At 35.7% G+C, this 16,255-nt stretch overlaps 1 protein-coding gene across 1 annotated transcript in view; it reads left to right on the top strand.

Annotated features, from left to right (window-relative positions):
* TRPA1 (transient receptor potential cation channel subfamily A member 1) overlaps positions 1-16,255 on the top strand; it is a 75,507-nt gene that overhangs the window by 26,100 nt on the left and 33,152 nt on the right. Inside the window, exons 7-17 of the mRNA XM_077163211.1 lie at positions 962-1,070; positions 1,253-1,398; positions 2,349-2,485; positions 5,261-5,309; positions 6,764-6,863; positions 7,514-7,614; positions 10,985-11,154; positions 11,235-11,399; positions 12,847-12,961; positions 14,204-14,370; positions 16,017-16,110. Of these exons, the coding sequence (XP_077019326.1) occupies positions 962-1,070; positions 1,253-1,398; positions 2,349-2,485; positions 5,261-5,309; positions 6,764-6,863; positions 7,514-7,614; positions 10,985-11,154; positions 11,235-11,399; positions 12,847-12,961; positions 14,204-14,370; positions 16,017-16,110 (1,353 nt within the window). The remainder of the gene's footprint in view (positions 1-961; positions 1,071-1,252; positions 1,399-2,348; positions 2,486-5,260; positions 5,310-6,763; positions 6,864-7,513; positions 7,615-10,984; positions 11,155-11,234; positions 11,400-12,846; positions 12,962-14,203; positions 14,371-16,016; positions 16,111-16,255) is intronic.

Genomic DNA, 16,255 nt, shown 5'->3' with positions numbered 1-16,255 from the left:
AAAGAGAGAATCAAAGATATAAAAATCCCATGATTAAGGATATTGAGATTGACATTATGTATATGCAAATGAGAAAATTGAAAAAAGAAACTAAAAAAATTTGAAGCTCAATAATGGGAATTGATTATTTAAAGTTTTGTATATGCAGAAAAGGAACAAAATGTATTTGATGAAATCATATTATTGAAGAATATTAAGTAAAAGCTTTTATGTACAATTGGTCATACAATATGATAAAAATTATGTATTCAGAGAAACAAAACTTAAAACATATACTGTCATAAAATACTTCCACGTTTTATACCACAGATGGCATTTGCTTCTTTACACTTTTCTTTTGTGATAAAAGATGTTCAAAATAACACTGAAGTCCAATGATTTATGGAAAATGGTATTTGGAAATGATTGGCTAGATAAAAAAGATGACGCAATATTCAGTTTTTCTAACATCTTTTTAATAGAGGACTTTAGTGAAAATATCTGATTCTTACAGTTTATCAGAGGGCTAGTCTATAATCATTTATTAATTTTATATATGAAGGGAAAGGTCTGGGAAATATCACTCTATTTGCATTAGAAAGTCAGAATGAGTTTAGGAGGAGCCATGATAATGTCTTTAAAATTTTATTAATCCCATTGAAAATATGTTAAATTCAGTTTGCTGGCGTATCAAAATTGATATTTTTGTGTCTATCTCCTTGCTTCATCTTTGGAAAATATTAAGTGTCTCTATTTCAGAATTTTAGCCTAGTTCCCAAATTACCTTCTTACCTAGATTTTATATGTTAAGAAGCCTTTCTCTGTATTATAAAGTTAATTGCAAAGTTAAAAATACATTGGAATCAAAGGCACAGAATAGTGAAATGGTTTTGGAGAAGCATGCAGATTCTTGTCAAACCTTTTTGATTTGGGATTTCCTCATATCATTTGACTTTTTGTTGTTGTTTTTTCCCTCCACCAGCTTAATAAAGGAGCTAAGCCATGTATAGCAAATAAATGTGGATCTTTCCCTATTCATCAAGCTGCATTTTCTGGTGCCAAAAAATGCATGGAAATAATATTAAGGTTTGGTGAGTAGAGGCTTTCTTACACTCTATGCTTTAGAGTAGCTATGATTCTCTTGTGGATACTATTAATTCGAAATATCTTTAATAGAATTGACACCAGGCTTTTATGTAAGTCTAATTGTTCTTTTAAAATATTCCTATCCCTTATTTTAAAAATTCGCTGTCTTGAATTTTGCTCTGGACAGGTGAAGAACATGGCTACAGCAGACAGTCTCACATTAACTTCGTCAATAACTGTAAAGCCAGTCCTCTCCACATGGCAGTTCAAAGTGGCAACTTAGAAATGGTTAAAATGTGCCTGGACAATGGGGCGCAGATAGACCTGATGGAGGTAACTGCTCTTATTCTCCATAATGCTGTTCTCTTTAAACTGTCACATACACTATTTCCCAGGCTGCTTTTTAGCTCTTTTCTAATTAATTTAGATGGAAAATGCATATAGCATTTCCCCTAAGGGAAGGAGAACAAGAATATATCCCAAGTAACGATCTATGTAAAGAATTTTGATATAAACCAAAAAGAACTGCAGATGCAAAGACAACCACAATAAGAAAAATATCCAATTAAACTGCCATGAAGTAAGTGAAGGCCAACCCTTGGATGATGATAATATATTAATGCTGCCAGCCAAGACCATTAAGCCCAATCATGAATGTTTTTCTTTTTTTATAGTTCTATTCTCAAAGTTATCCTCTTTTAAATTGACGATTTCAACTCATTTATAAGGATCTGTATGTGAAAGCATTGACTGAGTTCAGGTCATTAACTCATGCCGGACAGTGTCCTCTGATGCAAAGTCTGGAGTTCTGGCCCATTTCCCTTCAGCTGGCCAGGTACCCAATCCTTCGGGGCTTTTGGTTGAGAACATGCTCCCCTCCCCAATACTGCAAAGACCTGTCCTTTCTGGAGTAAGAGGAAATTGGTCATTAATCTCACTCTGAAGTCCCTTCGATGTGTTGTTGCCACTGATGTCATGGGCTTTGGTATCACTTTTTACAATGGGCACTTACAGCGATGAATAAGACATGGTCCTTAAACCACTGGGGAAAGCATGACATCCAGAAGTACATTCCAAGAGCTGTCAGACTGCAAGGAAGCATACTTGATGCTGTGATTTTTGTATAAATGTGTTTGGTAGAGGAAAGCAATCAGTAGTCATCACGTTAAACTCACTGTTCCTTGACTTTTTTTCACCCTGAAAAAGAAACTCACAGTTGCAATGAAGTTAGAACCTTAAATTGAGATTTAAACATTGATTCTGGATATTAAAACTCTTTCCAGGATGGGAAGTGCACAGCTCTTCATTTTGCTGCAACCCAAGGAGCCATTGACGTTGTGAAACTGATGATCTCTTCCTATACCGGTGGCAGCGACATTGTTAATGCAGTGGATGGAAATCAAGAGACACTGCTTCACAGGCAAGTTTCCTGCCTTGAAGGCCGTGTGCAGACTTTTAGTCTTCATGTGCTAAAATTTACCCTGCAAGAAATAGTTAATATTTATACTTGCAAAGATTCTTTAGTTCAAAAGTAAAGGACAAGAACAGCAAAGAACCTGTCGTTCAACTGAAATCCCTGTGTTCCTCTGGAATCCAAGTCAAATGCTGGAAAGATTTTCCTAGAATAAAATCTTTGGTGGCATATTCTGAATCAATTCTTGGTCTAGTGAATATAGGCTCAGAGTTAATTCTTAAATGCTAGGGATGTCAACATAGGAGTTTTTTTTAAGCCCTTTCTACCTGGTCCTAACTCCTCATGTGTCTCAGCCTCATTTTTAGCGTAGACAATGGAGCAGATACATCATATGGAGGTTCTACTTTTCCTACCCTATTCCCATACTACCCATTTCCATAATTATAAAATACTTTCAAAACATATAGTATTAGAAAAACTAAAATCAAGCCCCCCAAAGATAAATATTTCTGTGGAGTGTAACACAAATACACAACAGGGAAAGCATCTGAAATCCTAGCCTCACTAGATGCTGGGAGAGGAAACAGGCATTGTAAACTGACAGTGCAATCCCTGTGGCAAAACAAGGACTAAATGCTCCCTGTGGTGTGAAACAGGTGGCTGAGGTGAGCCTACACACATCTATGCACACACACACCCTCTCACCACCCCCGCATATACACACACACACTCACACACGCATGTGCATAGGTGGGACAATGTTGGAAGTCGAGAATGACAGAAAGAGCTGAGATATTCCCAGTAGGGAACTGGACCATAAATCTATAATATTCCTAAGGGGAAAACAACTTCCAGTATAAGGGGACAGAGGGTATATAGATATTAACAAAACCACCAGTCTTAATGGGATAAGCCTGAGTAGGAAAGAATGTCTAGGAACTTACATTTATAATCCATTTGAAAGCTACTATGTCATAGCATAAAGAAAAACTAATAAAAGAGAGTGAAACCCACAAAAGGATTAATTTTCGTTGGAAGCAGTTCCAAGGAAATAGAAATCATAGACTGATTAAATTTTAAAATAAGATTTAAGATATGCAAAATTTTAACATCTATGAAAAATAAATATATTAAAGTAACAGCAATTATGAAAAACAAATAGGCAAATATGAATCAAGCAGAAACCTTACAAAGATAAAAAAAAGCTATTGAAATAAAAAACTAAATGGATACACTAACCTTTTAGACAAGAAAATCTCAAACCACTGTATGTTAGAATCATGTGGGGAGCTTTTAAAAATCCCAATGCCAGTTCTTACCCCAATTATACCAGAATTTGAGGAATTCGTCTCAGGAATCAAGGTTTTAAAAAATTCCTTATGTGATTCCAGTTTTCAACCAATTATGAAACCCAGTACTCTAAGAATAGTTAGAATAACTTTATCCATTTAGAACACAGCCTTAATATACAAATACATGTAAAAATTAATTGTTTTAAGAAAATGGGCCCTACCACCTGAGGCATAAGTATCCTTAGTCTGAGACTCCCCCAGCTGGACATTCTCAACCTGGGTTAGCTGAAGATTTCTTGGGCCAGCTAAGTCTGATTCAGATGAATCTGATACTTCTCTAGATCCTGGAATGCCCTTTTAATAATGTTGGAACTTTATTGAGCTACAGAGTCTAGAATTCCTTGTGTTTCTGAAGTACAAAGATCTCAGTATCTCATTCTAGCTGAAACCAGGAGTTTTGGAAGGAGATCCTGGGGTTCTAGCTGCTACTCTGGTCCTTCCTTGGCTGTGTAACCTTTGGGGAGTTATTTAACTTGTCAAAGCCTCATTGTCCAAATCTATGCAGATTCTGCATTTCTCATGAGCTCCCAAGTGGTGCTGACACTGCTGTTCTGCAGACCACAATTTGAGTAACAAGGGTCTAGACTAGAGCAATAAAAGGACAAAAGTATTATTTTTTAAAGGAATGGGGCCTTCATGCCATTATTTATTTCCTTGAATATGTTATATTTTATATAATTTAAACATAATGCAACCCCTTGTGAATTTGTGGTGAAAATTGACAAGCTGTTTCTGAAATGTATATACGAAAGGCCAAGCAGAGCTGAGAAAGTTTTGAGTAGGGACAAAGAAATAAGATTTGCAATAGGAAACATGAAGTTTTAAATCATTAGTATCAACATGTGTTATGGTGGTACTTTAATAGAGATTGAAAACTTTAATTTCCTTAATTAGTTTCATGTTATTGTTATGATAGGCAGGAAATGATACTAAATGACTTCAGTTCTCTCATAGTTTTTTTTTTTGGAGGGGGGTGCATCATAAATACTTAGGAAAGCATCATTGCTTTGGCAGCTTTTGCCAAAGAGGAGATTTTTCCATTAGGGGCAAAGTGAATCTTACGTGCCACTTGATGGTGGCTATTTTTATTCCCCATGATCACAGTGATATCAGAGCCATTTCTTTTGACTTGTAATACCAGCTGATGGAGCAGATACTACTATCACTTCAAAATAACCTTCATGATTTTCACATGGAAAAAATAGGTTTACTAAGACACTGAAGAAAATATTGTATTGGATTTTTCTCTATTACTATTACTTTGAAATGTTGCCTTGATCAGAATCAGTTATAGCTTTTGAAAGATTTCTAATTTGGCAATATCTTATCTGTTATTAAATGACGTGAAATTCACTTCCTGAATATAGTAGGTTTATTTTATTTATTTACATCAGCAGTACCATAATAGCTTGTAATTCTCTTTTTGCAGAACCTCCTTATTTGATCACCACGAATTAGCAGACTACTTAATTTCAGTGGTAAATATCCAATTGACAAGTTTATTTTCTTTATTACTATGTGCATTACATACATGGATCTTCAAAAACAAGCCAAGTCTTAATTTCCTGTTTAGCAGCAAGATTTACAAAAGGATGATTGACACATTTGCAAATAGAATATATTGTATATTATTACTATGCAACACCCAAACTTCATAACCATGAAACTTGAGGTAGATGTTTTTAATGCTGGAAGTTTGTGGACACATTGCAAGGAGCTCTTAGGCTTGGGGTCTTTAATAATCCATCTTCAGCACAGCTAGCTTTGTGATGGGGGCAGGCAGCACAGTCAGCTTCGCCTTCCTTTATAAACTTTTATGACAGCTGCCTCAATGCTGTCTTTCAAAAATGAAACATTGGTGAACAATATTTTCCGATGTGTGTTACAATAAAAACAAGAGATCATTTTCACTCTTAAAAAGTGGAATCAGCTTTTAAGTTATATTTTGAGAACCCCATATATAGATAGATAATATGGTTGATTTAAAGCCCCTTTATATCAGCAATGAATTAAGTTCTACCTGTAGTACTTAACCTTTGTTGTCAATGGCAACTATTGAAATCATGGCATTTACATGGTAGAGCTCTCGGGAAGAGATTTGTCTTGGACCGTCATTTTATGTCTCACATGATTTCATACAAATGCAGCCATCTTTGATGGGCAAGAGAACTGTAGCAGAACCTTGCAAATCACCAACATGCATTCTAGCAGATAGTGCTACCATTTTTATATACATTCAGTGGGTCCCAAAAGAAGAGAGAAATATCCACAGTCAGAGTTTTAGCTATTTTTGTTACCCTTTCCAAAATACATAATTTGTACCAAGAAATTTTTAAAAGCTTTGTTTGCTTATCTTATCAAATATCCTAACCTTTACACAAAAAAGGTATATATTGACTTACTCATTTGTTAAAAAAAAACCTGTGAGGTGATTCTTAAGTATAAATTTTCTCAAATAGTTGGCAGAAAATATTTGTCTAGGATTTCAGTTGAAATAGATGAAGTGAATTTTTTAAAAAGTGAATGATTTCATGTGAATGTTTTTATCCATCACATGTATACATTTGAAAGATTTTTTTTTTAATTTGGATATTTAAAAATCATTTCTTACAGTGGAAACTGAACTATAATAATTGGTCAGAAGCATTTATTTTTGTGGTTAAGATAATGACAGTAAGCTGTTCCCAGATGTCAGTCAAAAGATTAACATTTGAAGATAATTTTATTGTTCAAATTATGAAAAAGGCCTTTATTTCTGATGTTATATATAATATATAAAGTATAGGGAAGTTTCAAGCAATTCTATGGTTTATTATTGCTTAAATGCTAGCCAGATATAGGTATATATCCCAATAAATAAATATTTAGAGATTGCAACATAAACTGATTTATCTGTTCATAAATTCTTTGTTCATGGTTTGTTTTGCTTTAGGGAGCAGATATTAATAGCATTGATTCTGAAGGACGTTCTCCACTTCTACTAGCAACTGCTTCTGCATCTTGGAATATAGTGAACCTGCTACTCTCTAAAGGTACCAGGAGGGACCAAGCCAGGCTTGTAGAATTACTCTTCAGTTTGGTTAAATCTATTGATCATCTATTGTGTGCCGAGCACTAGGCCAGGTGCTATGAATTCAAGGCTAAATAGAACACTTGCCACATCTGGAATACTTTCAAGCCAGCAAGGGAGAGATACATAGAAAAATAATTTCAGAACAGTAGTAGACAATGTTTATAAAGCAATTATATTGTCCCAAGCAATTTGCTGGATAGTTTGTCAACATCCTTTCAATGAATCTATCCTATGTGGTACAGGCAATATTACTTCCCATTTTAGATACTTAGTGCCATGAGAACATAAAAAAGAGGCACTCTTCTCTTCTCCCTTCTTCCTTCTTGATAACCAGTCTCTCCATGTTTAAATTTTATGCTTTAAAAGATAAGACCTCATATGTTAAGGTTACATCACATATTCTCTCCTCCCCTCTTACACAAAAACACCCACTATAAGGTAAACTCTTTTAAAAGTATGTTTAGTTTTCTCAACTAAATAAATATTCCTGTAAGTTAAATGTTGGCAAAGTTTTAAATAAAACATCTTTAATTTTTTTAAACTAAAAATCTATCACAGGCCATATTTAAATAAGTGAGTAGAAGTTATACTTAAATTGTGCTTTTTTAGGTGCCCAGGTAGACATAAAAGATCACCTTGGACGTAATTTTTTACATTTGACTGTCCAACAACCCCATGGACTGAAAAATTTACTACCTGAATTTATGCAGGTAATGTATGTGTGTGTGTGTGTGTGTGTGTAATATGTAGGGATTTCTGTAAACTGAGTTGGGTTCAACAGAAAAGAATAATTTTGTTTATCATAATTTTTATTATTATGAAGCCTGACTCTAGAGTTAAATGTTTTAAATTGATTAGCATGGTTGGATTCAGGATAGTGGTTACTTCTTGTGGAGAAGAAAGACTGGATAGGGCCCTCAGCAGCCATCTGGGGGTGGGAGCAGTCAACATTTTGACTTGGGTGGTAGGGATTTGGCTCTGCATTATTAGTGATAACCCAATGATCTGTATATATAAGATCTGCGTACTTTATTATTTGAATATAGTACTTTAATAAAACATATAATAAACAGAAAATGTATAAGCAAACAGTCTTAAAGATGCCATATTCACAACACAGTCCTAAAATAGTTATTGTATATCACAGTCAGTTTTCTAAGTTACAGAGAGCTTCCAGATCGCCTCATCTAAAGTAGGGATATGTGCTTATTCAGTCAGGATTACTTCAGTGTTTACATATTATGAATTGCATATCAGTGAAATAATGGTAGCCAAGTATGTGAATGAATTAGTAATACTCCATCATCCACTAAGTAAAACTATTCAACTTAGTTGACTTGCTGACATATCGAAAGTATTATTTCCATATTTAGATTCATCAGTTGATACTTGTTGAGTGTCTATTATGTAGAAAGCATTATTTTTATAGTAAATAGATTTTACTTGTTCTTGATTTTTTATATAGGCATTTAGGGCCATAAATTTCCCTCTCGGCACTGCCTTTGCCACATCCCATAAATTCTGGTATGTTGTATTCTCATTATCATTCGTCTCCAGATATTGACTGATTTCTCTAGCAATTTTTTCCTTGACTCACTGATTATTTAAGAGTGTGTTGTCCACTCTCCATATATTTGTGAAGGCTCTGGTTCTTTGCTGATTATTAATTTCCAACTTTATTCCACTGTGATCAAAGAAAGTGTTTTGGATAATTTCAATCTTATTAAATTTGTAAAGACTCAGTTTGTGTCCCAGCATATGCTCTATCCTGGAGAATGTTCCATGTGCCCTAGAGAAGAATGTAAATCCTGGTGTTTTGGGGTGTAACAATCTCTATATATCTATGAGATCTAATTCATTTGTCCCACTGTTTTAGGTTCTTTATTTCCTTGTTGCTCTTCTGTGTGGTTGTTCTATATATAGCGGAGAGTGGCGTATTGAAGTTTCCTACTATTACTGTTGATATGTCTATAGCTCCCTTCAGTTTTTCCAATATGTGCCTCATGTACTTTGGAGCTCCTTGATTGAAAGCATACACATTTATGATTGTTACTTCTTCCTGATGAATTATCCTTTTTATTAATAGTGTAGTGTCCTTCTTTGTCTCTTATGATATCTTTACATTTAAGGTCTATCTTTTCTGATATTAGTATAGCTACTCCGGCTTTCTTTTGGTTACAGCTTGCATAGAAGATCTTTTTCCATCCTTTTACTTTCAATCTAACCATGTCCTTGAGTCTAAGATGCATCTCTTGTAAACAACATATAGACAGATTATGTTTTTTGATCCATTCTGCTGGTCTGTATCTTTTAATTGGTGAATTTAGGCCATTAACGTTCAAAGTAATTACTGTAAAAGCAGTTCTTGGCTCTACCATCTTGTCCTTTAGTTTTTATTTGTCAGATCTATATGTTATTTTTCCTTCTCTCTCTCTTTTCCTTTAAATTACCTTACTCATATTCTTCAAATCCCTGCCCTCCTCCAGGCCTCCCTCTCCCATCTTTTTTTGTCAGTTGACTGGCTCCCTTTAGTATTTCTTGTAGGGCAGGTCTCTTGTTGACTAGTTCACACAATCTTTCTTTGTCTTTGAAGATTTTAATCTCTCCCTCAATTTTGAAGGATAATTTGGCTGGATAAAGAATTCTTGGTTGAAAGCCTTTCTCATTCAGGATCTTAACTATATCATACCACTGACTTCTTGCTTCCATGGTGCCTGTTGAGTATTCTGAAGTCTTATGTGTTTTCCCTTGTACATGGTAAATTGCTTTTCTCCTGCTTACATATTCTAATGACTTACATATTCATGTCTTTTTAAGGGTTGGGAAATTTTGTCTAATTATATTCTCAATTAACTTTCCCAACTCTTTTGACTCTTTCCTTTTCCTTCTAGGATACCAATGATTCTTATATTTGTGTGCTTCTTGATGTCCATCATTTCCTTACGATCCAGTTGCATTTTTTTCCCATCGTTCTTGCCATTTGTTCTTTTGTGCACTCTAGTTCAATTACTCTATCTTCTAGCTCATTCATTCTTCCTTCTGCTTCTTTAAATCTGCTATCATGTGTCTCCAGTATATTTTTAATTTGGTCTACTATGTCTTTCATTTCTGTGAGCCCTGCCATTTTTCTATTTAATCTCCTGAATTCTTCTTAATGCTCTTCTAAGGATATCTTCCTGATAGCCTTTATTTCCTTATAAATATCCTTGAGTAGTTGTTCCATATTCTGTGTTCCCTCTGGAATTCTGATTTGATCATTTGGCTGGGCCATTTCTGCTTGGCTCTTCATGTGCTTTGTGATTTTCTATTGTATTTGGAGGCATTTGATTATCTTGATATGTTATTCTGCAAGTTGGCTTCCTTCACTCTTCTAAAGTTTTCTATTTACTTGGTTTTTGTTGAATGTTTCATTTTGCACTTTTTGGTAATTCTCCACCAAATCCAGGTCCAATCTTGTGTAAGGGATACAGTTCAACTTAAGGGTCTGTTAGAAGCTAGGCCAGGGTGCACAGGTACTCCAATGGCAGAATGCCTGCCCACCTCCCAGGAGATCCAAGCTCAACTCCAAGCCTTCATGCCCAGGCTACACCCCTATAGTAAATAGATTTTAATGTTGCCAATCCCTCCTATAAAGAATTACGAATATATATGCATTCATACATTTTATACAAAAAAACAACAACAAAAAAAGTAACTTAATTTTTATATCCCATCTCTTTCACCTAACAAAACACGTGTAAAGCTCTTACAATATTATTTTGGGAAAAGAGAAGAACAAAAGGGGGTCCAACGTCAAATACCTTTGGAAAATGCTGGGTTAAAAACGTTAAGTACATTTCCTAATTGTAGGAATTCTCAGAGCCTTTCAAATGTTAATATGGTAAAATACTTTATAGGGAAAATAGAATATGCAGCATTATCCATGCTTTGTTCTAGCATCCTCTAGATTATTTGCATTTTCACCCTCAAGGAACACATACTGACTTAGTTAGAAAATGCTATCCTATAGTATAATTTGAAAAAACCCTCAAGATTAGCATAATAGCATATTTGTATGTAAACTATTCATTTTTCCTGTAGATGCAACATATTAAAGAGCTGGTCATGGATGAAGACAATGATGGGTGTACTCCTCTACATTATGCATGTAGACAGGGGGTGCCTGTCTCTGTAAATAACCTACTTCACTTTAATGTGTCCATTCATTCCAAAAGCAAAGATAAGAAATCACCCCTGCATTTTGCAGCCAGGTAAGTCTATGCGATATAAGAACATGTCTGATTTCTGTTTAATATTTGCTTTGAAAATACGAAACCTAATTTTTTTCAAGTTATGGGCGTATCAATACCTGTCAGAGGCTCCTACAAGACATAACAGACACAAGGCTTTTGAATGAAGGTGACCTTCATGGAATGACTCCTCTCCACTTGGCAGCAAAAAATGGACATGAAAAAGTAGTTCAACTTCTCCTGAAAAAGGGCGCATTATTTCTCAGGTGAGGATATAGGATTGGAACATTTACGTTTTCTTTTTAATTTGCCTGTTATTTTTAAGTATGATGCTTAACATTATAGCTCACTAAGCACATTTATCTTATTTAACTCTTAAAGCATATGTGAATTCTCATATATTGAAAACACAGTTATATTAGTCCCAATTGATAAATGAAGATATCAAGGTATGTAGAGTTGAGGATGTTGTTCAAAGCCACAATGCAAGTGGCTTTATGCAGAGTAGTTCTCAGATTTTGAAATACAGGTCTTCATTTTTCACTTCATACTGCCATCTTTTTATGCAGATACAAGACCTTCTTTTGTGTATGCATGTGTGTGTGTGTGTGTGTGTGTGTATATATATATATATAAACATATAAATGCAAAAGCATACAAGTTCAAAGATACTACTTTTTATTACATCTGGTAAATGATGGACATACAAAACTCCTTTAAGATGTAACAGGAGACATTAAAAATTGTTGAACTTTGTTATAGTTAAGAAGAAATCTAACAGAAGGTGTGAAGCCAAATTAAAATATGTAAGTATAATTAAATGACCACTTTAAAAAAAAACTGGAAAAAAACAATAGAGGTATGATGAATCTTCTCAATTTGCCAAGATTAGAGTGAAGAACTCATCAGGCTGATGTTCAGAAACACATTCTCTTTCAGGGAACCAAAGCCAGTAAAGCAGTGGTGCCCCTGAGCAATGACTGCTTGCCCAGTTGGGTTCTGCTTACCAGGCAGCACCAGGAAGCAGACCAGCAAAGGGCCGCAGGGTGGACCCAGGCTAAAGATATGATGCTTAATTACATCATTCTTGAAACAGCAAGATGGCTCTTGTTCCCTAAAATAACTACTCACTAGCACTGAAATTAAATTGCATTTTTCTATGCCTGATTTGGAAAAATATTACCAATAAGACAAGCCTCATTGTATTTACCTCTGAATTGCTGTGAGAAAGGACAAACATTTTTCAAAGGATCTGAGTAAGCATATTTGAGAGTACAAGATGAAAGATCTCTTCAGACCTGAACTTGTTGTATCTGTGACTCTAAATGTTTTATGCTATAAATTATTATTATTATTTGCAGTAACTATTGGCCATTACGAAAAATACCATTGTGAGAAAAATTCTGGTACGCTAAGTGAAAGAATAAAATGAGATTTAAAGTAGTGCTTGTAAGTACATTACAGCTTTGAAAAAACATGTAATCCACTACATTTAAAAATGTGTGAGTCACATTTCAGGTAGACCATTTGAGACAATGGAGTTGAAATTAGTTCAGTTATAAATGAGTAGTAAATATTTCGTTGCTAGATTGCAATTACACATTTTTTGTTGTTGTTATCAGACCCACCTCCCACATGATAAGCCATGGGGGATGCCTTCCCACATTTCATCTGTAAACTCTATGCACCCATCTTTTCGTGACTCTTTAACAGTGACCACAATGGCTGGACTGCTTTGCACCACGCCTCCTTGGGCGGCTACACACAGACAATGAAGGTCATTCTTGATACCAATTTGAAGTGCACAGATCAGCTTGATGAAGAAGGGGTATGTACTGTTCCTCACACCTGCCTAAAGTCTCGACTTAAAAGGCGCCTTCAGAACTGCAAGGGAGCCTTCCTCTTAATCATCTCCCCTTCCTTGCCCCATTCCTGACCTTCTGTTTGGTTCTTAACCCCCAGATTTTTGGAGAGGAGAACAAGAAAAAGGGAAAGAGTCAGAAGACCAAAGGTTGGGTGTGTGTTGCAAAGTCTCGCAGGGTCCACAGACCTGTAGGGATCGATGATAAAGTTTACACCACTCCCTGGTGAACTAAGAATAATAAAACTAAATGTATTTGATTAGAAGGATATGTCCTTCATCCGCTAGTATTACCTTCCTCTTGTTTTTAAGAGAGCGGGATTACTGAAATATGCTTCCTTTCATGAAATGATGGAAGTAGAAGATTGCAGCTGGTTTTTTTTCAAACTTTTTTTTATTGTATAATATATATAAAAAGCAAAAAAAGAAAAAAAAAGCCATGATTTTCAAAGCACACTTCAACAAGTAGTTACAGAACAGATCCCAGAGTTTGTCATGGGCTATCATACCATCATCTCAGATTTTTCCTTCTAGCTGCTCCAGAACACTGGAGGGCTAGAAGAAATTTTTTTGTTTTTAATCATCGCAACAGACTTTGTTTTCTTTTTTGTGAAAAATCAGTAAATTTCAAAGCACATCACAACAATTAGTTGTAAAACAGATTTCAGAGTTTGGGATGGGTTACAATTCCACAATTTTAGGTTTTTACTTCTAGTGAGGCTACTTATTTTTTTAATGTTATTTGGCAAGACTAAAAATTGGCAGTCTTCAAACAAGCTCCAATTTTTAAAAAAATTTTATTTGCCTGTGAAACTTAAAATCGGGAAACCACGGCTCTACTGGACGATACATCTGGTGGGAGTATTCTCTCAGCATCCCCACCATGGAAGCTTATCCTTTGTCCTAGCAAAATCATGCCACTGCAAAAGCAAAGCAAAATAAAACCAAACACTTGATATTAACAAACACACGCAGACTGCCCTCCTTGCACCCCCCCGAAGCTCCCCACCGCCATGTTTTAAACCATATGCTCATCATTTTGAACCTTGATTGTGTAGGTTTAATCGAAAATATGTAATTTTTATATATTTTGGTGTTAGTTTTATACATAATCTCTTTTAAGCAGTTCAACAATGAAACAAGGCAGCAAAAGATCCAAATAGTGATTAGTCATTGCCACTGTATTTTGTTTCCTGTTTTTTCCAAAAGAACACCGCGCTTCACTTTGCTGCAAGGGAAGGTCACGCCAAAGCCGTCGCACTTCTTCTGAGCTACAATGCTGACATACTCCTAAACAAGCAGCTGGCCTCCTTTTTGCACGTTGCAATTCACAATAAAAGGAAGGAAGTGGTTCTGACAACCATCAGGAACAAAAGGTGCACTTTCTTAACTGTCCAATTGTCATGTAGTACCCTCTCATGTGAGAAATGATTCACAACCTGTGGGCAAACAAGAAAGAGGAAAGGAATAATTTTCAGCCATGTATCATGTCATTTGTTTACATCAATCTTTTTTTTTTTTTTTTTTTTTTTTTTTTTTTAAGAGAGAGGGAGGAAAGGAAGGAAAGACAGAGAAGGAAGGAAGGATGGAAGGAAGGAAGGAAGGATGGAAGGAAGGAAGGGAAACATCTTTAAACATTTTCTTGTTTTATTATATTTTGTTTGTTTGTTTGTTTTTTACATGGGCTGGGGCCGGGAATCGAACCGGGGTCCTCCGGCATGGCAGGCAAGCACTCTTGCCCGCTGAGCCACCGCGGCCCGCCCTACATCAATCTTTTAATGAACTTTTTGGGTGACCACAGACAGATTGCTTAATTTCCCTGCCCTTCAGTGTCCCTTTCTAAATCCCCGGAGCACAGGGCTGCCTTGCTAGTGCTTTTGTGATACTCAAAGGGTTCTGGCAGGATGGTCATTGCTCAGTAGACTCTTTCCTGCCAGAACTTGCCTAATCCTATCTTGCCAACAGAAACCCCCAAACTGGATAATGGTGAAATATTTTCCAAGGTAAATCCATGTTGTCATCAGGGCCATCTAATGGAATTTCCTTTAACATGTAATCTTTGGTGGTTGTGGGTTTTTAAACCATACTCTAAGGAGCTTTAATGGTGGAGCTGGAGGGTAGTTTGTCTACTTCTGGTACATAAACACTTTTTTATAGCATCACAGATACATATACCCAAGGGTCGAACATCACCTAATATAGACACAACGCTGAACAACCTCACGTTCAAGCCAGAAAGAGCCTGTGAATTTTGGGTGTGAGCAGACTCCAGAAGTCCTTCTTGATCATTACTTTGAAACATCAGTCCATGCGAGTGTGCAACTGGAAGTTTTCTTTTGATAATGCGATATTCTAGATAGCGATCACTAATAAGATTAATGGAAAATTAAAATTAATGTCTGGTTGTTTTAGAACCGGTCTCCTATCACATAGTCAGGATGTTGCTTCCTGTTGCAGATTTAACCTCTCTTTGATTTCGAGGGCACCTTCTTATCTTGTCCAACTGGATAGGGGTGACAGGAAGGGGCAAGCATGGCAATTTTCTAAGAAGAGCTCGTATTTATTATTGGGGGACACACTGTTTTTTCATTTAATCAAATGTGTGATCTATACAATGATTACATATTAAGTGTCAGGTGCCCTGTATCATGCTGCTGATGCACGGGTGTAGTTATGGAGATCTCTGCTCGCCGTGGTCAGCTCTGCATACCATTTCATGACTGCAGGAGGAAAATGAGATCACAAGGCTTCCTTCTTTGGAAGTCAATTAAGGAAAAGGAAAAATGATTGTAACAGCCATCCCAGAATTTGCCCTCATTCCTAATTTCCATAAATAAGCAAAGATCCCATTAATGGATTGCTCTTGCTTGGAACCAGTGGATGAACACAACATGCCATGAGTAAACTGAAATTCAGGTTTCTCCTGAAGATATAATCTTGAGTTTCATGTGGTTGGTTGGCCATTGTGCAGAATGGAATGATTAAGATTGTATTTGTTTGTTTGTTTATTTATTTATTACAGATGGGAAGACTGTTTTAAGGTTTTCAGTCATTATTCTCAAACCAATAGGTGTCCAGTTATAGAAATGGTTGAATACCTCCCTGAGTGCATGAAAGTAAGTTCTTCAAACTAAACAGCTTCTGGATATATGCCTGGCATATTATATAATGTAAGAATTTATTGTTGTAATCACAGTCTACATAGTAATTCCCATCTTTAAGTAAAATCTAGCCTTCCATTGGCTATAATGGAAATTAACC

The sequence above is a fragment of the Tamandua tetradactyla genome, chromosome 6 (genome assembly GCF_023851605.1).
Source record: "Tamandua tetradactyla isolate mTamTet1 chromosome 6, mTamTet1.pri, whole genome shotgun sequence".
Lineage (NCBI taxonomy): Eukaryota > Metazoa > Chordata > Mammalia > Pilosa > Myrmecophagidae > Tamandua > Tamandua tetradactyla.
This window is presented reverse-complemented; position numbering and strand designations above follow the sequence as displayed.